Source organism: Condylura cristata, unplaced genomic scaffold (genome assembly GCF_000260355.1).
Source record: "Condylura cristata isolate star-nosed mole 26May11 unplaced genomic scaffold, ConCri1.0 scaffold00007, whole genome shotgun sequence".
NCBI classification, from domain to species: domain Eukaryota; kingdom Metazoa; phylum Chordata; class Mammalia; order Eulipotyphla; family Talpidae; genus Condylura; species Condylura cristata.
In genome coordinates this window covers 23,541,775-23,566,258 of record NW_004567108.1, presented here as the reverse complement: position 1 = coordinate 23,566,258, position 24,484 = coordinate 23,541,775, and the positions used below count along the sequence as shown (strand labels likewise).

Here is a 24,484-nt window from a genome sequence, read left to right as displayed (position 1 = left end):
AATAAAATTAGAAAGATAGCTCAAGTTGGAAGTATCTAACCTATCAGACACTGTGGATCTTTTTCTTTATATAATTGCCTCAAGAAAAAAGATCTATATTGAAGCATTGTTTGAGTTCATTGTTTCACTGAGAAAAATAACCCATATTCTACTAGAAATAATTCAATGAAGCAATAACATATTTAGAAGTTAGTTCTCATCAAATTATGTCAACACTACAGCATTTATGAAATTTCTTTAATATTTCTCTTTTGTTCAACTTAATGAAAATAGATACATTTTCCATTGGCAAGTACTTAAAATCAAGGAAGAATTCCTATGTGTGATGTCCTTTTAGAATCTGCAGATTCAATGTCTTTTTAACATGGCAAAGAATATCTTTGCCAAACAAACTTTCAGGCAGAATAAAAATCTTGGCACTCAAGGTCTAGATGGAGCATCTGTGATGCTTGGCAACACATCTGCTTCTGCTGCTTTGGTGAAGAAACATGTCCTCATCTCAACAGGCAGTGGTGTCAGCCAGTGTCAAGGACTCTGCCAGCTATCCTGAAAAAATCATGTCTATTTCTACAAATGTTGTCAACTCTCCTGAGAACCAGGGCTGACACACTGTTATTTCAAGAGACTTCGTCAAGAAATGGGAGTAGAAGAGGACGTTCACTGATGCAATATAGAAGTTAACTAGCTTTCCAGAGGACCTCTCTTGAAACATTTGGTTGACCCTGAAATGAAAGTTCTAATTTTTGGGGGGGGGGGCGGCAAAAAAAATCAATTATTAGAATAATCCAACAGGAAACAGACCATTCACAGGTTTCTTGATGAATATCCTTGCCAAATTATCTAGGTAAATGTTTCCATTTAAATTATTTTAGCTTGGCTGCCACCCTGGGAAAATATGTTGAAGATAGACATCTATCCAAACATTCTAAGGCTGGAAAACTGTTTTAGCAAAAACTGGAATAAAGACTAACAAAGTTTACCCATTAGTTTACAGGTAGAAACCCATAGACTGCTGGAATCATTCAAAACTCTGAAAGCCAATTCTGCTTTCAATGACCTTAACATGAAAATATTTGACCCTTTTGTTTTCAAATGATGAAGCGTTAATGTTGCAGGCTTCTCAAAAGAGCTTCTCACCAAAACAAAATGACTCCAGGAAGGGTTTTGGCGAAGTCTAGGATTGCCATTGCCTAAACTTTGTCTAATAAAGTCTTAGACGTCTTAGTGGTTCCCGTTTTGTTTTTTACTGTTTTGTCAAGTCAGCGTTTTAAGTATTTATTGCCATGAAACTGAAGTCATAGCCAGACAATTATGAAAAACAACAAGCCTATTCCTGTGGCCAAAACCTCTTCATAATTTCAACTTTAAAGCCAAAGCTTTAAGCTTTAAACTTTAAAGATTCCTTTAGAAGTTTAAGATTGAGCTGAATTAAACTGTATTTTTACTTAAAAAAAAAAACCCTACATTTATCTCAGTTGTTTGAAAAAAAGTAAGCATAAATGACAAGAGAAATATGGTGAGAACAATGGACATATAACTTTGTAAAAATATTTATAGTTTCTGTAAAATAATTTAATTTCTGTTGTAAAAAAACAATGGAAAAGATTTTTCCCTGTGTTTATGTGTATTCTTCTGGGGACAAATTCTACAGCTTTTTTCAGATTTCTGCTTTAGAGGTGCAAGGGGTTAAGTCTTAGTACTAAGAAGTCATCCACAACCACTGCAGCATGAGTTCCATACCCAGCCAGGGAGGTGACCCACAGGGTGCAGCAGACCTCTCCTGACCCGCTCGCTGCTCCCCTCAGCAGTGTATTTCAGTAGATCTGCCTGTTCTGTGTCCCACTCAGTCTCTGGTGAATCTTCTCACCCCGCACCTCTGGCCTGTACCTATGCATCAATAAGTAAATTATGCATAAGTAAATAAAAAAAAAACCTCAAAGTGTTTGTTACCTAGGTGTCCTTGAATTTTGTAGAATGAAACATCTTAGGGAAATAAATGATGATGGTAAAGAAGTAAAATTCTGTTGAAATGAATTAGTCATCCCTGGCTTGTGCTCCATTCACTGACGAATATTAGAAGCTCCCAAAGAGGAAAGTAATCATCTATAATAATGACAGGTACTAGCTGCTCCCATTTTGCAATAATAATTAAGGTAATTTGGATAAAAACATTTGCTTTGTTGGATAGTGCTTTTAGCTTCCATACAGAATAAAGAACTATATGGCTATATTTATAGGTCCAGGTTAATAAGGAAAAGGTAGAAGCTTAGATGTAGTGCTTTAAAATACAGTATATTATTCTTTCTCATGATGATGTTCCTATACATTAGGTCAATGAGGACAGCAGAAGCCTGGTTTGTCTGCATCTAGAAATTACTATCAAGGAGTTCATGGTCATTGGCAGTAGATTATGATATACTGGGTCCAAATATGATATTTCTTTCTGCAGCTTGGTAATGTGAAAAATAGTAATTTAAGGTGAGAGCCATCTTGGTTCTGAATCTTGCCTGCTTATTGTCAGAGCACAGGTTTTAATACTTTCTTAATTTATTTTTTCAACCTTCTGTAGATCTTAAAGATGGTTAAAATCCTTTTATAAAATCACTTTTAAATTATTGCCTAGTCCTGCTAACATAATTGTCTTCATCTGTGTTATTATTGCAGTATATGTCAATGATACTAAAAAAAAAAATATAACAGTATATATATATTTGCACATGTATAGAAAACCTAGTCAGAAGGCATCTAAATTAGTTCCTCTTGCTTCTATAATGCATTGCCACAGTGCTTTGGCTTAAACAATACAATTCAATCTCACAGTTCTTTAGTTCAGAAGTTGGAGATGGGGTCTACGCTGAGCTAAAATCAAGGTATAGCTAGGGTTGCATAGCTTTCTGCAGGCTCTGCAGGAGAACTCATTTCCTTGCCTTTTCCGGCATCCAGAGATTTCTAACATTTCTGGGCTTGTGGCTCTTTCCTTTATCCTCACCACTTGTAATAGTAGCTTCCCACCTCTCGTCTCAACGGCAGCCAACTTGTGTTTTATTAATGTGGGTTCTCCAGCTTTCATGATGCACTCCCACAGCAGATATACCTGCCCCTCCACTACTGTGTCTTGTTACAGATTCTCCTTATGTTTGTTGAGGATGCAAGGCACATATTTTCTCAGGGATCCTGCAACTTTTACTTCTTGCTTTTATATAACTTTCTTTTTAAAAAAGATTTATTATGCATAAAGAAGTGCGGTATAGGGGAAGTTAGAGGATTCACCAGAAACAGAGAGGGGAGCAGAACAGGCATATTGATGAAGTACATTGCTGAGGGGAGCAGTGGGTGAGTCAGGAGCAGTCTGCTGCGCCATATGGGTCACCTCGTGGGTAAGGGGTCAAACTCGCACTGAAGCAGCTGTGGCTCACTTGCAGTGCTGTGTCCTAACCCACTGGGCCAGCAGGGAGGGCCCTCTCTTATTAACTCTTTAATGTTCTCTTTCTGGATCTAGTTAATGATGGTGAAAACAAGAACCACAGATTTGCTGACATCTTGGATGTTGGAGAGCTATTACCCAGACATGCCTGTCACTTTGGTTGCCCAGCTGCTTCATCAGCTCTTCATTCTCCCCAGGAAGGTCCTATCACTGGGTTTGGGTGTGGGCAAGTGCTTGCCAGCTACCAGCAGACTCTGATTGCATATTCTGTTTGTACAGACTCTCGTGACTATATTGGGTCCATTCAGATAAGCCAGGATAATCTTCCTATTTCAAGGTCAGTTGATTAGCCACTTTCAACCCAGATGCCACCAGAATTGTCCTTTGCCATGTAGCATAACAAATTGACAGGCTCCAGGAACATTTCTGGCAGGTTGTCCTGTGACAACCTACCATTCAGAGAACGGTGAGAAGTGGAAACATAGAATTGAACAGTCACTACCAGGGACAGAAAATACGTTCCTCCTCTGTGCTGCAAAAACTTGAAGATCATGAATGAGGTAATTTGCAGCTGTACCTTAATATGTCTTTTCTTGGGAATCCTACTCTTAAGGAAGTCTTAAAATGACAAACTTAGATAACTTGAATGTTATCTTTGGCTTGGGCCTTTATTCTCTACCTCACCTTTGGTAACTAACTTAAAGGTGACTGAACCACAGCCTCCTCACTTTCAAATGAGAAGGTGAAACTAGCAGGAGTAGGTTGAGAATGGGCTGGGGTGTGCTGAGTGTTGGGGACTACACAGAGAAGGGCAGATCATGAGAGATCTCAGCTCTCCTGTGGAGCAAGGGAGTCCTGGGATGAGCAATGCCTGATTGCCGTCATGTGGCAGGCTCCTACTCCCAAACTCCTGAGTAAGAAATCTGACTAACCCTACCTCTCAGTCTGACAAACCCTCCCATTATGGTATACACCTCCCATGTACCTTAGACCAATTGGTGGGCCCTCCCCCAAGCACCAGGATGGTGTGGAAGGTTGTCATCCAATGACCATCCCCATATAGCTTGGACTGAAGTCTTGAGGGGTGACACCTCCAAGTCCACCCAGCTGAGGACAGCTACCAGTGAAGTGGGGTTTGGGGCACTATCTTGATGATCCTCCAATTTTAAAGTTGCTGTGACCCTAGATGAAATAGAGTTTCTACTGATTCCCACAGTGGTCTCAGTAGTTCTAAGCAGCAAGAGGAGGAGTAATCTATGTCGCTGGCCTCTTGCCAATTTTATTCTTTCTTGTTCTTCTCCCTGAGAGACAAGAGGGGTAAGAGTCCATTGGACTCCCTGCCTGACCAACTACCTCTCAAGTCAGAGAATTAGATACTAAGCAAGTGGAATATATTGTACTATGATAATAAATTATACCTCTGGTATGAGATGTTGCTTATAATTTTTGAAGGGACATGGCTAGGCAAGCAGGCTTTCTTAATTTGTTTTGTAGGATAGTTGCGTCACAACCTAGCAATAGGTATAAATGAGGAACACAAAGACAGTTCCATTTTTGTTCTAGAGTGTGGGTGAGTATAGATGGCTGTTGATATTACCATCTCCTAGCATATATTCTGAATAATCTGGGTGTGCGGAGGATTTGGGTATATGATGGGATCATTATCCCCATGATTAGGTAATATTGGAGGGAGGGGGCCTGACCTAATCAGATGATCCTTAGAAGGGACTGAGCACTTCCAGAAGGAAGATTTGACTTATGTTTGTGAGAAATTCAACACAAGAAAATTCTCCATTGAGAGGGTCATGAAAAGTGACCGCTGAAACAGAAAGCCAAAAAAGAGCTGTGCCTGGGATTTTGACCTATTGAACTGAGAACAAATAAGTGTGTATTGTTTCAAGCCTCTAAATTTATGGCAAATTGATGTGCAGCAACAGAAAACCAATCAACTAATATAATTAATTAATTTAACATGAGTTAGGATCATGTAAAAAAAAAATTTCCTGTATCCTGCCTCTCTCTGCTTTTTCTAAAGCTTTGATCTGTTTCCTCACCATGCAGTGTTTTTCATTCAATATAACTGGAAAATGCCATTTTGTCAGATTAAAATCTTCTATATCACATATCAATGTTATCTCCCTGTTCCCCCCTCACAGTTGATTTGAGATGCGGGGATGAATGCATCTTGGGTATATTATATACATGTTTAGGGCTAGAGAATCAAACCAGAAAACACAGATTTCAAGAATTAAAGCAAACAAGCTGTGTGCATTTTGAAGTACTCAGATATGTTTCATTCATTGCATCTAGTTATCTTGAAACACAGTAACCTTGACATAATGGTTGAAGAAAAAGGAGAAGCAATGTAAGCATAAATGCCTGAACATTTTAATATCTTTTATCAATAAACATTACTAGAATGCCATGCATTTGAATCCATGTTTTTCCTGAGGAAAACCTGCATTCTATCTTCGGCTTCCTGATACTGCAGCTGGATCTTATTACAAGGATAGACCACGCCGTGGGAAGCATGCCTAAACTTTTCAAGCTAAAAAAGCCAAGGCTGATCTTTATAAATTAGATGTCCAGATTATGCAGATTGACCACAGTTTTATCATATATAACATGGTGAAAAACACTATTATATGGCTTGTTGATATCCCCACCTAGGTAATTTAGTTAAACCTTATTTACTAAGATATTCTATTAGCCACAAAGGCAGGCTTTGGTGTCAGATCAAAATTCAGATCAAACTGACATTGAGGTGGATGACTGAGAGAATGCTCTACAAGAAAGTAGACTGAAAAGGCAGTATGACGTCTTTTTAACATTTAGTTCCGGAAAAATTTCATCCCCAGCTTAGCAGAGGGCTACTATATACTGCAGATAAGTGAAAATATTAACAAGTCAATGATTCATGACTACGACTTGCTATTTAAAATTCGTATTCTCTGCCTTTTTGAAAACCATCACCTTATTTTAGATTTAAGCAAATGTAGAGAATGGATTTTAGACTAGAGAATAAGGCTGAAGATCACAAACCCTAGCCTGAATCACAATTAGCTGTTTTAATAAAAAAGAAAGAACTCATGAAAAAAAAATACTCAAAAGGCCATCATCTGGACAAACAAGCTCTGAGATCCAAGTAAGTCATAATTTCACTTTTACCAACTTTAACCCAAGTCTTTCCAAATGCTAAAATCCACACTAGAGAAAAGCTATTACTAACCCATCATATTAAGTGATCATCTCTATCTGCTTTAACTTTGTATACCTGTGTCTTTTCTATTCCTATAATTATGCTGAGGGAAAACACTCAAAGCTCAAATGAAATAAACAAGTTCAGTGGGTGCCCACACGGACCTTGTCAAGTAGCCAATGACTTGCCCTTTCATTGTGAGTGACTAATATCAATGCTGGCTCTAAAGAAAGACACTTTTCATAATCGCCCAACAATCTGCTAAGTGAAAACATATGGGCAGGCTTAGGCAAAGCCTGCCAGGGGTCTTTGCTGAATGGAAAACAGGTGCTCTCATTGTGAGCCACGTAATACCCCATTTACCTCCAAGTCCAAAGGTTATAGGACTAATAGCTGCCTTGTGGTAATCAGGGAAAGCCAAGACACTAGGCCTGGTGAAACATCTGGGACATATTTTACATACTTGCAACATATGCTTCAGGTTCAATTAAAGTGAGGCTTTGGCACATTTATTAATCTTTTTTACTTTTATCCTATAAGAGGACCCACTGACCTGACCCCACTATTATACCAGATGAGAAAACAGAGAAATAATGAGAGCTAGAGGCCAGTACCTGCTCGTATGGCAAAAACCACATTTGTTTTCTCATGAAATTCCATTACGCATGACTCTATACACAAACTTTAAATAGAGGAACCAATGAATTTTTTAAAGTAGGAAATTACCCTTCTCCCATTCAGACACACTGATAGCCAAGACTCGTAACACTGCTGTGAGAGCCAGTCAAGAAATGGAAGCTGAAAATTGGAAACTTGAAGGATCTTTCCTATCTCCATTTCTTATAGTAAAAGAACCTTATATTTCGAGAAGTCCACTCAACAGCCGTTCCTCTGTTGAGGAGTGTATTGTAAATTACTGCATGCGAGATGTTCCTATTTGTTCAGATATGATTTTTATGTTGTCAGTTGTATAAGTTAAAAAAGGAAAATCTGTTAAAAAGTATACCATTCAAATAAAGCACTGGAATTATGAAAAATAGGTGCTATCTTTCCAAATGGAAGGCACATTGTCCACAACCTTACAGAAGGATACAGTTGAATTCACATAGTAATTTAAGCACTTACTTTCCGTCCACTTTGGTAACAAGATCTGAAATGTGTTAAAACCAGCATGTCAGTTTCAGACAACCAAATGCTAGGGTACGATAGATGCCAGTCCAGAGTTTGGGTGTTATTTTCGCCCCTGGTGTGGCCTACCTGCCATCTATGTTTTGGTGTGCTGGCTAAACAGGTGTGCTGTTTCCCACTTCTAAATCTACACTAAAAAGAAAAAGTTTCCAGAAAGGTGAGATGAGTGGTATAGAAAGAATATCAACGAGCTGGCAAACTAAAAATAAAAAAAAAGAAAGAAAGAAATAGAGGTTGGGAGAAGTACTACCCTTCACTGAGGGCTTCCATTTATTAACATTTCTGGGGAAATGCCTGCTGCTGGGACAGTCTTTATGGCGGCTTTAATAATAAAGAAGCAATAAGAAGGGAAAATGGTCATCAATGGATAGCAGCTCAGTGTTTATCAGCAGAGAAATGATGATTCAGAGCTGGCATGCTGAGTTAAAATACAAGCTCTCTACAGCTCTACTACTGACCTTCACAATAAATCATATCATTTATTGCCAGAATGTATGCTATGTTATTTAACATTTAAAAAAACAAGCACATATGTGTTTTTGCTGGGAGGAGATTTTGTTAGTGTTTGTTGATAATGTTGTTAATGACTAAGTGATGTATAGAAGAAAAAATTCACATCAAATCTCTATTCATTTAAAAATGTTTAAAATAGCATTAGATGGGAGAAAGTGTGTGTGTGTGACATGTATGTTCTCATTCTTTTTTCTAGCATTGATTATTAGTGAGGAAAAAGTTATTTGGGAAGTTAACTAATCACTTTTGAGTTGTTTTTTATTTTTTCTTACATTTCCAATGCTTGCTTCTAGCACACAGATTCTTACAGAGGATTATAACTATACATTTCTACTGGAATCAAAGGTCAAGGGCAAAAATGAAGAATCATTGCTTTTCTCCTTCAAAAATCTCATTGTTACTATAACAGAAGTCAGCGAGATTCTAGTGAAGGTCAGTTTCTGGTTTTACGCGCTGAACAATGTGTTACTAATGAATGCTCTTCTCACTCTTTCCTCTCCCTTCCAATTTCACCCCAGGACTTTAAAAATCTTGGATCTAGAGATGTCCCCAAATGACAATAAACCAACATCGCTACCTGTCTTGCCACAGAGAACTATTTTTCCTACTCCAGCCACTGCTGCTTTGGTGCAAGCTCATCTTAATTCTTTGCTCCAGTCGTCCCATCTCCTAAGGGGACAACCAACCCACACACTCCAGAAACTAGCTGTTATTTACCGTAGCCACCATCCCCAAGTCAACTGGCAATCGAAACATGAGCCTTTCTGAACATGCTTTACTGACAGAGGTGCCACGACACCACTCCCAGGCTAGATAAGGGCAGGAACTACTGGAATTATTTCGATCTCCTCTGGAGCCCTCTGCACACATGTGCTCCTTTGCTGAGAAATTCTTCAAAACTTACAGATGACAATTTCCATGTTCAACATGCAGACTGCTATTTTCTCACTTCTCTCTTCCCCTAAAGTGTAGCCCGATTTGTAATACTCAAGATAGGACAAATTTTTGCCCTTCAAAAACAGTTGTCACTGCTGTTATCTTCACGAGAGCTATCAAGTACCAGACAAGCTGAATTATTATTATTTTTTTTTTGTTCCTGGCAGAAAAATATTTGACCCAGCTCTGGACAAAAGCGGAGAGGATTTATAGCTCTCTCTCTCCCTCTTTGCAACATGCAGTGGCATTGTTAGGATGATAAACAGCACTGTCCAATTTTCTGGACTCAAACACTTCAACTCCTTTTTTTAACTGTCTGTGAAAACAGTGTCATGTCTACATTTCTCCATCCCCAGATACCCAAGTGCTGGGAAAGATAATTACCTTGTCATCTTTGTCATCTTCTTCTTCCTCGTCCTCTAATATGTCCTCCACTACCTGCAGACAGAAACAGAAGTCATTTTCATGCTCTTAAAGGAGAGAATTTTGTTCCATCATTTTAAACCTTTTGGAAATGAAAACTTTATTAACATATGAAACAGATGCGCTGAGAGGGAATATTTGATCTAGAGATAGAGATTAGGAAAATGCTATACCTTTAATTGATTAAACAAGGGAATTGAATCCAGTCAGGGGAACCCAATTTGTGTGAAATGTTCTGTGACAACTTAAAGAATGTGAAATATGTGTAAGGTAAACTAACATTCATTTGAGGCATTGCTGTAAATCAGAACATTTCTTTTTTACTCTTCCAAAGTTTATATTAATCAGTCATTTTAAATTTGGAGCTAGATAACTAAGCAGCAAACAGCTCTGCTAGTTTTTTCTGTTCCCACCCACCGTTCTATTACTTCTATTACTTCTGAGTTACATTTCACCAAACTCTGAGATAAAAATCTGTATGTGTCCATTGATTCACACTGCTTGTCTATGACTACAACTAACAACAGCTTTCCTGGCTCAAAGTTGGCCTGCTTCTGTATAAATGTTAACTCCTGTTGATCTCTGGAAGAAGTTTATGACTTTGTAGATTTCATGAAACTAATTTTAATACTCTGAGATTTTGCATAAGGGTTATATGAGAATGGTAAGAATGGACATCATTCTTGAAAGAGAATAGCAGTGGCTTCATTAATTAAATGTACATAATATGTATACATAAAACATGCACATGGATATACACGTGCAGTTTGTTAATGATTCCTAGTTTACTTATTTCAGCAGAATGGATTAGCCATTTTGAATTTGCCAAATAACTTCCTTTTGCCCCAATCAATATATAACTGCAGGTATCATGAAAGAGATTTTATTTTGTTTTTAGTATTTCATTGTGACTTATAAAGCCAAAATAAAGTCATTTACACACATACACACTCCATGGAAACCAGAAATCTCAAAAACTTTGGGATGAGGGGTATTGTTATACCAGTAAGGATCAACTTACGATTGTATTTATGCCATTTGAAATAATTTATAATTCTTGTGGTGATTCTATTTCTTTATCTAGTCTACATCTGTATCTCTGAGTAAACATGGTTATTGAATTTTTAGAAAACTTCTCAAAGCTCTTAACTTTTGAAGACAGAAAGCCTTCTTTCATGTGGCTTAATAATACAGATAGGACTATGCTATGAACAAAAGCTTCCATAACTAATACTCTACTACACTAAGCATTACATCTGATCCACCAATACTTTCAGTAATTCTAATAATTTTTCTCGAGATTCTAAAAGTATTCACTGATTGAAAAGAAGAACTTAAAGGAAACCTCTAGGTCTTATGAATTGATATATAACCAAAAGCATCTGACAGCCTATGAGATTGTCCTTAATTTAATGTCATCCTTTAAGCCTTCTATTAAGTGGTATGATGTTGTGGTCTTTCATTTGGATAGTCAGCATTTCAAAAGAACCACAGCCATATAGTCATGTGATTTACAGAAATTTGTTGAGAGTTTATACTTATTTATGGAACATGCAAAGCAATTCAGTCTTAGTTGACATTCTAACTATAAAATATTCAACCACTCTATAAGCATTTACATGAGCCCCCTGCCAGAGCACAGATTGCTGGGTACTGGAATATAAAGATGAGTAATATACAGATACTTCATCGACACTCATAGTAGTCCTCAAGAAGGTAAAAGTTCAGTGGAATCTAAAAGGGGTCCACCTAATAACCCTTTAAGTTAGCGTTGGATTTATTCAATCACTGAAATATTCACACCATAAATGTACAGATATTAATACTGACCATGTATAATTGAGGTTATTCCAAGCTGGGTTATTTGTGATGGAAGTTTCAATTGGAAAAGCAGCCACAATATTTTGGTATTTTGTGTTGCATCAAAATAATTCCCCTTGTTTAGTGGCTATAGAGTTTCCTTTTTACAAGAATGACAAATTCTAGATATTGTTTATACAACATGAATATTCTCAGCACTGATAAACTGTATATTTAAACATTATTAATAGGCACGTCTCCAAAGAAGGCATACAGATGGTCATCAAGCACATGAAAAAGTTCTCATCACTTATTGTCAGGGAAATGCAAATCAAAACCACATGAGATACCACCTCACTCCTGTGAGACTGATCCATATCAAAAAGACTAGAAACAACAAGTGCTGGTAAGAATGTGGCAAATCCGAAACCCTCACATACTGTTAATGGGAATGTAGACTGGTTCAGCCCTCTGCAAAATGGAATGGAGGTTTCTCAACATATTAAAAATGTACCTACAATGTGATCCAGCAAGTCTACTCCAAAGTACTTATCTAAAGAATGCAAAACACTAATTTGATGGGATATATGTATTCATTATTCAAATTTTCAATGCAGCACTATTTATAATAGTCAAGTAATGGAAACAACCTAAGTGCCCAAGGACAGACGATTAGGAAGGTGTGGAGTATATACACTCAATAGAATACTACAGCTGTGTGTGTGCGTGAGTGTGTGTGTGTGTGTGTGTGTGTGTGTGTGTGTAAAGATGAATGCTTGTCTTCTGAGACAACTTGGATGGAACTAGAGGAATTATTTCAGTGAAATAAGTCAGAAGGAGAAAGACAAACACCGTATGTGGAATATATGGTTTACTCAGACATGGAATATAGAGAAACAAAATAAAGGATAAGATAAAGCCAAACTGAAAACAAACCCTAGAACTCTGTGGAATTGGGATTATGGGGTGGGGGGAAGTACTGCCGGGAGGGAGGTGTGATGATTTGTGACAGAGGACTTTTAGGGGCTTGGTGCTGAGGGTGTGGTAACATATACTTGGAGGGCATGATTCTATGCCTTTAATAATTTACAGTATCATAGACCAATGTTATCTTAATAAAAAAAAAGATTCAGATGAAAATGTTGCATCATGTGTATTTTGCACTTAAAGATAAAATTTTTAAAAAAGATTTCACTTAACCCTCATGATACTCTTTAAATGACTACATCTTTGTATATCTAAAAAAAAAATTGTTTTGAATTTTACATTCAGTTTTGTTTTAAAATTTGGGCATTATTATTTATTTCATCTTTAATAAATATTACACTTTCCAATATTGGAGGTATACAATATGGCAGAACTAATACACTTTAGAGCAAATGATTATTTTGCAAAAATTACCTACATAGTTATGTATTAGCTAGTTGAAAGAAAATGATAAACATTACTCTTTTTTCCTGCGTATAAACTCAATTATTTTAGCTACTTATACATTAAGAATGTATGTAACAGCTCCCCTCCTCAGAACTCACCATCATATTGTAGATGCTAAAAAGCAGAACGGTGTCAGATCTGTGTCTAGCAGAGTGCATATAGTATATATAATAGGTGCTCAAGATATATTAATCGATAGAATAAACGCATCACCTATTCTTCATATCTTTGAGTAGACTTTTTGGTAAAGTGTTTACCATTACTCCAGGAATGAACTAGCTCACCCAAAAAGGTGCAGATTCATAAAAGCAAGTATTCAAATGCTTTCAAACACTTGCCTGGAAATAGAAACCATAAATATTTAACCTTTATTTTAAGATTTAGAGGTCTCTACTTCCTTCCAGTTAATTTTCTAAAGTTGAAAAAGAATTATTCAAATAGATGTAAGAATCAGACTCTTCATTTGCAAAACCCAAATTGTTCTTACCCTGCACAAGCGGGGTAATTGGCTACGCACAACTGCTCCGCAAATGTGCAGCCGGAACCACCCAATACAACCATTTGCTTTTGCATTTGGCAGAAGAGTGTTGTGTTAGTGGGAGGCCTTTGTGTTGTGTTTTAGAGCTCTAGCGAGGGCTTTCCCTGCAACTCCAGTGTCTTTTTAATGTTACATCATAAACATCTACAAGGAGGATTTATAATACAGACGGCTTCCTGTTGATACCGTGAAGCTACTTCAGAATGCATCCTGCTATTCTGTTTTGCTCAAGTGAAGTTTAAGGTAACTTGGCAAATGGAGATAATAGTAGCACACTTCCCACAGTGTTGATTAATGTATTTTAAGTGCTTAGCACAATTCCTGCACAATGTTGACTATTCTCAAAGATAAAAATATCAATTCGACAAGATTTTAAACATTGATTGTGAAAATCACACACACACACACTCTTAAATTATGTTTACTAAGATGAAGTAGGTTTACATCTCTGTATCTGCTCCAGGGGTTAGAAGTTCAAACCTTTACAAATATATACTATTATTTTTCCTGGAAAGATATTCAGTGTTCTTAATGACATAACAGTGTGGTTCATGTTTCACTGGCACTAAGAAGCGTGTTGAAGGACACTGGGAGGAGGTGGATACAGCTTCTCAATTAAAACGGTAATGATTTCACAACTAATATTCAAACTTGAACATCTAATGCAAGGGATAGTGTGGAAGGCTAGAGTGTCTCAGAGCTGGGCCATGCTTGCAGACAGAAGCCCTAACCAAATGCAATGCCTACAGAAACTGCAAAGTCTGCTCTTCAAAACAAACTGTATATATAACACTGAAGTGCATTTCATGACGGCACAAAATTGCAGCCTTTCCCAGAGACAAGTAACACCTACTATTCAGAAAGAGACTGCTGAAGTTTAACACTTCACTAAAAAAATAAAATAAAATAAAATAAAATAAAATAAAATAAAGGCATTCTAGTCCCACATTCCATCGCTTTCTCTTCAGATAAAGTCAGATAAGGACTACAGAGTTTGTCTTCAAGCACACAAGTCCAGGTGCCCCACCTTTGCCAAGTAATCATTTAATGACCAAAAGGTAGGATCTCCTTGAGGAAAATAAAATGAGTGAAGGAAAATGCCTGTGTCACAAAAGCTATATTTTTACAAACTTGTTTTTTGTTTCCTTTTTTTCTCAAGGGGGCAGATCTCCAATTGGCTCTCGAATTCTCTTTCCAAATTATGCTTTCTGATACCTTGCTTGAAAGCAAGTAGTATTAATCAAACAAAGGAAGGGCACTAGGGAAATCAGAAAGATGTAATGCAAGCAGTTAAAAGTGACATGACCTTCTGTAATGTCGCTCGTCACAGACTTATATGCCACACACTGGAGGAAGGTCTTGAAAGAAACTGATTCTTGGTACTATTCCTTGAATGTAATACTAATAAAGATGACATTTTAAAAAACACACGTAGACAGCCCCAAAAGCGGCACGCCAGCTATATTACAGCCAAAGAAGCCGCAGATAACATTATTTTTAAAAGCTTAATATTTCTTCCTTCATATTCAATATTTGCTGAACATTTGTCATTAACATATGAAATATCATGAGTCTGTGTATACAGAATTCCACTTTCAAAATGGAGCAAAATTATATGCCCATGATCTATATATTTTATAAAGTCGTATAGGAGCTCTCTTAATATCATAAGACGTTTTAGTTATAATTCAACACAACTAGACATTATGATCTGCAAGGACATAAAATTCTATTCAGCTGAAAATAATAATAATGGTGTTGATAATCTGAGTAAAAATACACTAACATATTTAGAGTTATTCCCTCAGGCAAAGATGTACAAGGGAGGAGACCAAGAGGATGCAGAAAGGAAGACCGAGATAGTGAAAGCATGGAGAAAGTGGATTTAGGTAAGACTCATTACTACAGTCATCATGGGACAGTGAGTAATAGTTATTGCTTTTTAACACTAAGTTGTGGGTTCATGTTTTAAATCTAAAGAAACAAAAGGAGGTTGAAAGGTCTATGAATAATTCTTAAGTCACTTCATGCTATGATTTTCCCAGGGATAAAATCTCCCACTTACTTATTTCTCTTTAAGCACAAAAAGAATCAAACGAACCTTTGTCATGTGACCCTTATAAGTACTGACCCTTATAAGTCACAAAGCCAAAACCCTCGAAAGTCAAATCTGATACAAATCAGTTTCTTTTGTATGTTTACTTTTTCCCTTGGAAATAAACTTTGAATTAAATGGATGTTTTGCTATGTTCAGAATGAGTCGTTGCACAATTCAAATTGCTTTACTCAAACATGGTCTATAAAAAAGCAACACATTTAAATTAAAGAAGAAATCACTGCTGTCCAGATGTGCAACTGCAATGTTAAAAAATTAAAGAAAGAAATTTGTCACAAAAGAAAGAAGTTTCCTATTTGATTTCATATTCATAGAACATCCAAATGTGTACAGATGCTTAAATTTGGACACATTACAAACTAAATGCCTATTTCTACCCTAGAGATATGGAAGAATTTGAGGAGAACAGTATTCTTCAACAAGGTCTGGAGTTCATTTATACCATGTTGTATGTGCAAAACCCAAGCAAAGCATGCATTTGTGTGCCACTGGAGTGGTTCCCATGTAAGTATAATATGAAATCAGTGAATGTCTGCGGGTTGAGAAATGCATATAATCACTCAGATTATTTTGAATCACTGGAAAGTAGTAAAGGTCAGGTTGAAGACTTCTGTGTCAATAAGATCATTATAGGTGTGCTTGTGCTGTCATTTTCACAACAGGACACCTGCTTCTTACAAGATTTTTAAGAAGGAATTTTTGCAAAATGAATGGTGCAATTAAACTGTACATGTAATTTACTCCACATTTGTGAGAATAATAAGACTCATAAACAGGTCTGGAATACAGTGCTTCATCTAGTATATCTCAAAAGCAACTGTATGTATGATGGCTGCTTAGTTTGATTCACGCTATTAAGAATTTGACCTTGGAGTATTTCAGCTACAGTAGTCATCAAGATAACTGAACCACTAGATGTAATAATAATTAGTGTGATAGGCTTGCCAGTGAGGCTGAATATATTGCAATACAAAAGAAAGCAGACTAAAAAGAAAAGCATTATTACTTACTGCTAAAAGACTTCCTGATTTTTACAGAGACACTCAAATACAATTATTTCTTCTTGCAGAATGCATTTCCTCCATTCATTCTGGGAAGTGCCATGTTGTAATTTAGTCTGATTCTTAATAGGAAATGTGGCTTTAATGCGGCTATCAGATGACTTTTGATGCATGCCACTGATTACATACAGCCTGTATTCTGCATCATCAACAACAGCATTCTTATTTGCAGTATAATATGGTTTGCTATAAGGTGCAAGGACAGTAAATTTACTTTATTGGTCAAGCGTATGTAACCTTGTATTTTTTTAAATGCTGGCTTAATATGCAGAAAAACCCTTCCATTAAGAAAGGCTAAACAATATCTAATATAAATTCTATAATCAGTATAAGCATCTAAAATGAATTTCTTTTCATATTTCCTTCTCAGTGTTCTTAAATGCTCATTCTTATACTTACACAAAGCACTGTGAATAGAATTCTGGAGTTTTTTGAGCTATGTCTCCATCTAAAGGCTTTACCATGTATTGTATTTTTTGCTTGCAGGAAAATGCTAATTTTGGTGTCTTTGGGATACTGCATATTAATCCAGATGAGTAGGGAAAATAGGTCAACTATTAACCTACAATGTGCTTTATAAATAATAATGCTTTCTTGGAACTGTATTATTTGTCAAGTTAAAAGAAGTATACAAAAGGCCAAAAAACTGAATTGTTTAATGTGCTTTGCAAATGAGATTAAAAGGTAACACTAATCTATTTTCATAAAATGTAATGTACTCAAAGAAAACATTTTTATACATTAATAATAAGCATAACAATCACAATTTTAAACATCAAATAAAAAAGAAAATTACGTACTTAATTCTCTCTCTGTAAAATCAACTTTCCATGCCAGAACTATACATTTCTTACAAAATGACGGAATTTTAAATATTTCAAAATCTAAAAATGACCTTAGAAATTTGTCTTTTTTGACTGTCTAACGAAGAATCCACGTTATATATATTTAAAACATTTCCTGCAGAGCAAGAAGAGGGAGAGACAATGACCTCTGCAAGAGAACCATGTCCTCCAATCTTGTCCAATCTTCTCAGAAATGTAATTTGCTTGAACCCCATGAATTATGTTTGGGAGCATTAAAACTGCAATAGGCAAGAAGCTCTTTCTCACATAAAAGTGTAGTTTAGTGCATGCCATACAAGAAAATGCTACACTTTTAGAAAAATAGGGGCCTTTAAAGAATAGAATTAGAAAATTTTAGAAATCATTTTATCTTGGAGATGTTAGCAAACTTTTGGACCAAACTGCTCTGTTATGTTTGATTCCTTCCTCTTTTAAGTAATAAGTTGGGGAGAGTGGAGGGGGTAAGAAAACAGGGAGATATTTATAGAGAAAACTATTCTGACACTAATTTGATTTTTTTCATTTTCTTTCTCTCTCTTTTTTTTCTTCCCTTGTGCCTAGAGTATTTTGAGGCCTGAGAACATTACGTCAGAAAATCTAACTTTAATAATGGAGCATGTTTTGAATGTCAAAAAATCATAGTCAGAAAACTTCAGTTTTTTTCCTCCTACCACTTTTCTATAAATAATACTGATAAAACACTCTTTAATATTCTTTTTGTTGTTGTTTTTGTAAAGATTAACCACATCTCTCACACAAACACACACACACTCACACACACACACACACAAGGCCATGTAGGTTTAGACCTACATTTGAATGGGAAAGCATATCTGTGGTGAATGGTGAATTGTACCATAAAAGTCTGAATGAAAAAAAGGTTCATGAAACCTCACACAAAATCTCTGTAACCATTTTATCATGAGCTCCCTATAATATCACATAAGCACTACATATCTTTGGAAATGCTTGTACTGTGTGATTGCTAAATTAGTGCATAATGCATTTATAATATTTATAGTACCAACATTTAGTTAAATAACCTTTATGTAAGATTTATGTTGATTTTTTTTATTTCTCATTTAATGGCAAATTATGAAGAGCATGTTTCATAAAGATAATTCTCCATTTAAATTCATCAGTCCATTAAATATTAAAATTATGTTTCTGATGCAATCGAGAACAAATTTGTCCAGCTTCAGTGATTATTTGCACTCATAAAAATTAGGCTTGATTAATAAAATTTAAATGCTTGATTAAGTTGACATTTTCATGTTCTATTCTGATTTATTAAAATTAGTCCCTATGCCCAGGCCTGCTAGTATAGGTTTACCTTTCTCTTTCATTTAGTGGACATCTAGCATGAGGCCATGAGTAAGGCTTATTTTGCTTTTGGACTTAATGATGGTTTCTGGGAAATGCTGTATTCTTGCCCCTCATGCCGTTGGCCTTTGCCTTGATGCACCATTCATGGTGGAGATTCGTATTATAACAACCAAGAAAAATATTTTTTTCAATTATCTATGGATATGGTCTGCAGAATAGCAGATGTTTATAGTATTTTTGTGAAGTTCGGTTGCCACAAAGCTTCAATCTGTGGAGGATTGCTCGAATTTCTTCATCTGCTTTTTATGTTGATAAAAATAGAGCTTTCATTTTTGGGGGCTTCCAAGGGCCCGGGGAGGGGGATTATAAGCAGGAAAATCTTACTGTGGCAATGCTATTGTTTCTGGCTACACGCTCAAAATTAAGTGTCGTCGTCATGGAAATAATTTTCTTCCATAGGCCTTACAAAGAAACTCTTTAAGAGTAATAGTGACTTCTGTAATATTTAAACCTCCATTGTCCTGTTTATCCTGTTTTACACATGGTTAGGCACCTAATTATCATCTACTGATTACACACTGTATGCTTAGCACATGTTGTCTTAATGGCTACCACACAGCAACAAGTGGATTAATATACCTACTTTATTGATGAGGAAACTGACGCTCAGGAGTGTCAACAAATCCATACACCTGGCAAGTAGGTAGCCTGAAATTTATTTATTCATCTGTTTATCTATTCATTTATTTATGCATACAGAACTGGTTTACAGGCCAGCAGTATAGCGGATGAGATTCGTCAGAGACAAAGTGGGGAGCAGAACAGGCAGATGGAACAAAAATGCACTGCTGAGGGGAGAAGCACGCGGGTCAGGAGAGGTCTGCCATGCCATGTGGGTCACCTTGCTGGCCAGGGATCGAATGCGTACTGCAGTGGCTGCAGACAGCTTCATAGTACTGTGCTTTAACCCATTGTGCCACCAGGGAGAGCCAGATAGCCTGGAATTTAATCTCAATCTCCTCATTTCAAAGTTTGGGCTCTTAACCTCTACTAACTGGAGACTGGTCCTGACAGTACTAATTTTAAAGATGTTTATGTTGCCCATGGGAAGGGAATTCATTTGGGAGCTTGGTTTAGGTGAATTGTCATCTCTATTTAAGTATACGGCAGATTATTCAATTATATCTGAAGTAAGTGATATGGCATGGTAGTTTTCTTTTTCCTGTATGATGAAATAAAGTCAGTAACAAATGACAGAAAATGTCCTTAAAGACAATATTAGTCTGGTCACCTACATGTACTATCCTAATTATGTGTATAGGCTGACATGTTCTTGACAAATGTAGCCCACGCAATGCTAAAAAAGAAAAAAAATAATGACTATAAAGCTCTCAGGGTTCTTGGACTCCTAATAATAGTTCTGACTTATAAACATTTTCCACAAGCAAATAAAAGACATATCATTGTATTTCCACTTTTAGTTTGTTCGTTGAGGTCTTGCAATTTCCTGTCACCTTTATGAACTAGGGACAATAAGTCTCTACAAATACCATATGAAACCCTCTGCCAGCAACCGCCCACCTCAGAAGGCATGATGATCAAGACCAGTAACAGATATAACTATCTGTTACTAGGTCAATAGTCAGCCAGAAGGTGTTTCTGTTGGCCCTACATCCTCTCTCCCTCTCCATAATGCTTTAAAGAGAAAACAAAATCGTTGAGAAAGAACAAATAAGCACCATTAGAAACAGGTACAAAAATACACCCACCCTGAGAAATGAGACCAGACAGTAGACATCCTTTCTTCTCTAAGTCTCACTACTCAATTCCAGACATGAGAAATTGTGGGAGCAATTCTCTTGGAAGGAAAACAGATATAATACAGCCTTTGAGTTGACTTATAGATGCTAGGTTTGGACACTTCGGAGAACCCTCTAGAAGGTGAATTTCTTGAGTCTGTGGAAAACTTTGAAGGGAGTTTAGGGAGCTAGTTTTCCAATAAGTTTCTGACATACCAAGGGTCAATTGCGGCTTAAATAAGCGAAAACCAGGTGCTGAGATGTTCAGATTTCCTTCAAAGTTGTCAAGACAATTCATTTAGGGCAAAAACAGCTAGGTATGGGGCAGAAATTCTTCACAATAAATAATATTTTTTCTCTTTTCACAATCTCAGGCATTTTTGGAGAATCTAAGTTGGTGGGGGTGTTTCAGGAAGATGTGGGGAGCTAACATCTGAGAGTAACTGTTTAGGTGGGCTCTGTGGCAACTACCACTAATTTTAGATTCCAAGTCCCTCTCCTGATAGATCAAAAGTAAGACGGCTGCCTTCCAGTGAGGAAGATCTTTGGTAAATTGACTTTTAAAAATAGAAATGTTTTCCTTTACATCTTTCTCTATAGGCACTGACATGTCACGTACAGGTAACACTTATCTCCCACCATTTTACAATTTTATCCTTCCAATTTGAAGTTTAGTTGCAGTTTCAGAAGACAGTAGAAGGATAACCAATAAACTGAAGGAGTATTAAAGGCAAACATGGAGTTACTGACTGAAAGGGACAGATCGAGGGTAAAATAATAAGAGCTGTGGTCACAGTCAGATAAACCCCCTTTTCTTTCTAAGTGTAGCACATACATATACATCCAAGAGGATCAAAATGGATCTGGACTGCATGCGCTGAACCCTAAGTCTCTGTTATGGCACCTACAGATTCGATTTCGTTGTTCAATTGCCTCTCTAGAACACGAACTATCCTAGTTAAGGACCAGGTCCTAATCATATCTTTCATTGACAGCTAGCACAGTGCCTGTATATGTGCAATATATTTTTCTAAATGGTACTAATTATGTGTAAAAATGAGGCAGTATTTTAATTTGGGAAAATGAGACTAAAATATTCATTTATTCATCAAATTTTTCTTGAGCAACTATTACGTTACTATGTGTGAGACATTGTGATTGTGCCAGGATTAGATACACACATGAATGAGACAACTAGAACTCTCTCTGGCTGGCAAGGATATCACTGTATTGCAATATAGTGAGGGGACATGGGAGTTTGAGGAGGGGATTCCCTGAATCTCTGAGAGTCTGTGTTGATAGAGATGGGCTACTGGAAGGTGGCAAGAATGAGAGTGAAGTCAGAGGTAGCATTCCAGGAAAAAATGATAATTTATGGTTACTGAAGCATAAATGTATAAAATATTAAAAACCTGATTATAAATTACAAATTAGTATTATCAAAACTCTTCAAAATGCATATACTCTTACCCCGAAATTCTCCCTTAAGGATTTTGCCAAAGAGCATTGCTTAGAGACCTGCCAGAAGATTTGTTTAGGATTTTCTTTACAGTATATTTGAGATGGTAAAAAACCTGAAGCAATCATTTAAAAAATGAGGGATTAAGGAAAATACACTATGTAATTCACTCTGGTGAGAACTACACAGTCATTCAAAATCTTGTTTTTCCCTAATTGGAGGGATACTTCTAGATATGTTGTTGAATATAAAATGTAGGTGCGATAACAAGGATTTAATGGACACGATTTTTGTCAAAAATCAAAGTATGTACGATAAGCAAGCAATAATACATTTACATCCATAAATACATTTTTAAGAAGACTGGAAGACAGAGAGAGTGCACTGATGATTTGAGAAATCACAACTGTACTTTGCAACTACTGCTGCAACTTCCACTGAAGCTACCTAACCCAGGGGCTGAGATGTTCAGGTCTCCTTCAAAGTTGTCAAGACAATTCATTTAGGACAAAAACAGCTAGCTATGCAGCAGAGACTCTTCATAATGAAGAATATTTCTCAATATTCCCTTGGTCCTCCCTTTTCCAGGAGCCAAGGATATCTAATCTCTCCAAACCCCACCTTTCCCCAGAGGTGGAATACCACTGGTCCACTTCCTCTTCTCCTGCAGGACTTTGACCCCTGCGGCTGGGTCACCATCTGCTGAGCCACAGGTGCCCAGGAGATCCAGGTCAGGGCAGGCAGGCACCCACCTCTCTGGCAGCCTTCTGCAGCTGCTGGGTCCCACAGTATTTGGACCTTAAATCATTCATGCATGGTTTTGCGGCCAGGACCAAGTAACCATCATGCATATGCCTGGCCTGCAGCATATCTGTCCCTGGTGCCCACGAGGTTTCCAGAATGCTACTTGCTGGCATGGCACATGCCTCCCAGCCTGCCTGCACCCCGCTGCACTGCCCTCTGTGGTCCACACAGTGCCATTCCCATGCAAACGCAGTGACCGACACATTAGCACCTAAGAGCCCCATCCGTCCAAAAGGAGAAACAGTACTCTTTCCTTCTCCTCACTCCTTCCTACTGGTATGGAGATCACGTTGTTGCCCTCCCCTGACCCTTGGGATGCATGCTTTGGAAGAAGGGCAAAGAACACTGCCTGGAAGCCAGTCAGACTGGAGTCCAGCCCCTTGCTGTGAAGCTGCAAGTGGCATGGCTCTTCTGAGCCTTGGTTTGTCGCTCTCCTAAGTGGTCAACAGGTTTTTTTCTGGGTGGGAGAGATGGCTAAGGAGGTCTGAACCTCTCCGTTCCTGTCCACTACTTCCATCTTTTTTGCTAAATAAACATTCTATACAAGAACAAGAGATAGAAACCAAAGAGCCATATAAGTGAATAAATAATCCCCTCATTGAAATACAGTGGATATAAAGCGGAAGCTATGGTTTAGGTGAGGCCTGCTCACAAGGAATCTTCTATGCCATGTTTGGAGCGATTGCAGAGTCCAAAGTAAAGCAAGGCGATCAGAATTTTACTTCAGAAGTTCTTCCTACAAGTGTGGAGGTGAGACTATAAGGCATAATTAGGGATAAAGCTGACAGAAAAATACAAGACATCCACTTAAATTAGAATTTCAGATAGATAATTATTTTGTTAGTATAACTATCTCCTGTTGTTTATCTGAAACTCCAATTTAGTTACGCACCTGTACTTTTATTTGCTAAATCTGGCAACCCTAAACTGAGGATTCCGAGGGCATGAGGAGAGTTCAGGGCCTGGTTTTCAAATGACCCCAGCAGGGTGGAGCCATTTGAAAAGTGTGGTGAAAAGGTTGAAATCTGATGGTCCACATCCAGATGAGATTATTGATAACAGAGGTCACTGATGTCTGGGGATACCAATCAGCGTAATGAATGATCATTTGGCAAAATGAGGCAGGTGGTAAACAGCACCGACAGATCACAGAGGATGAACTTTTCTACTAACGTCTGACTGGCTGCTGGTTTCTGCTGCTTTATGCTAGGGACTGTGTTAGAAAAGTAAAGGTCTGAAACTTTTCATGATCTCCCTCAGATTTTGCAAGCTGGTGACCTTCTGAAAATTGAGAAAATTGCTGTTGAAATAAGCAGAGAAAAGAAAAGAGTGATCATCCATTTTTAGATGTGTTTACAGGCTGTATGACTCAGTGCTGCTTCTGTTAAGAACAAGTATGTGGTCGTTTTTGGTACTGAGATGCAAACACAGGAGGCTCTGGTCTACGCTACTTTGCATATGGAATCCTCTCTTTGCAATTCAGCATTGGACAGTCTATTTAGATCTGTTAGGTCTGTCACTTATTCAATACATACAACTTATTCAGTTATTCCTCTCTGGACTTTGAAATTGAGAGCTCTGATTGAGGAAAATAACACACGTGTCATTTATAGGTACTC

The 24,484-nt window shown here is 37.2% G+C and overlaps 1 protein-coding gene across 3 annotated transcripts in view; it reads right to left on the bottom strand.

Annotated features, from left to right (window-relative positions):
* The window catches only part of MCTP1 (multiple C2 domains, transmembrane 1), a 435,421-nt gene that overhangs the window by 65,186 nt on the left and 345,751 nt on the right, over positions 1 to 24,484 (bottom strand). For all 3 annotated transcript variants that reach the window (XM_004678130.2, XM_012721941.1, XM_012721942.1), the window contains one exon: positions 9,645 to 9,698. In XM_004678130.2, the coding sequence (XP_004678187.1) occupies positions 9,645 to 9,698 (54 nt within the window). The remainder of the gene's footprint in view (positions 1 to 9,644; positions 9,699 to 24,484) is intronic.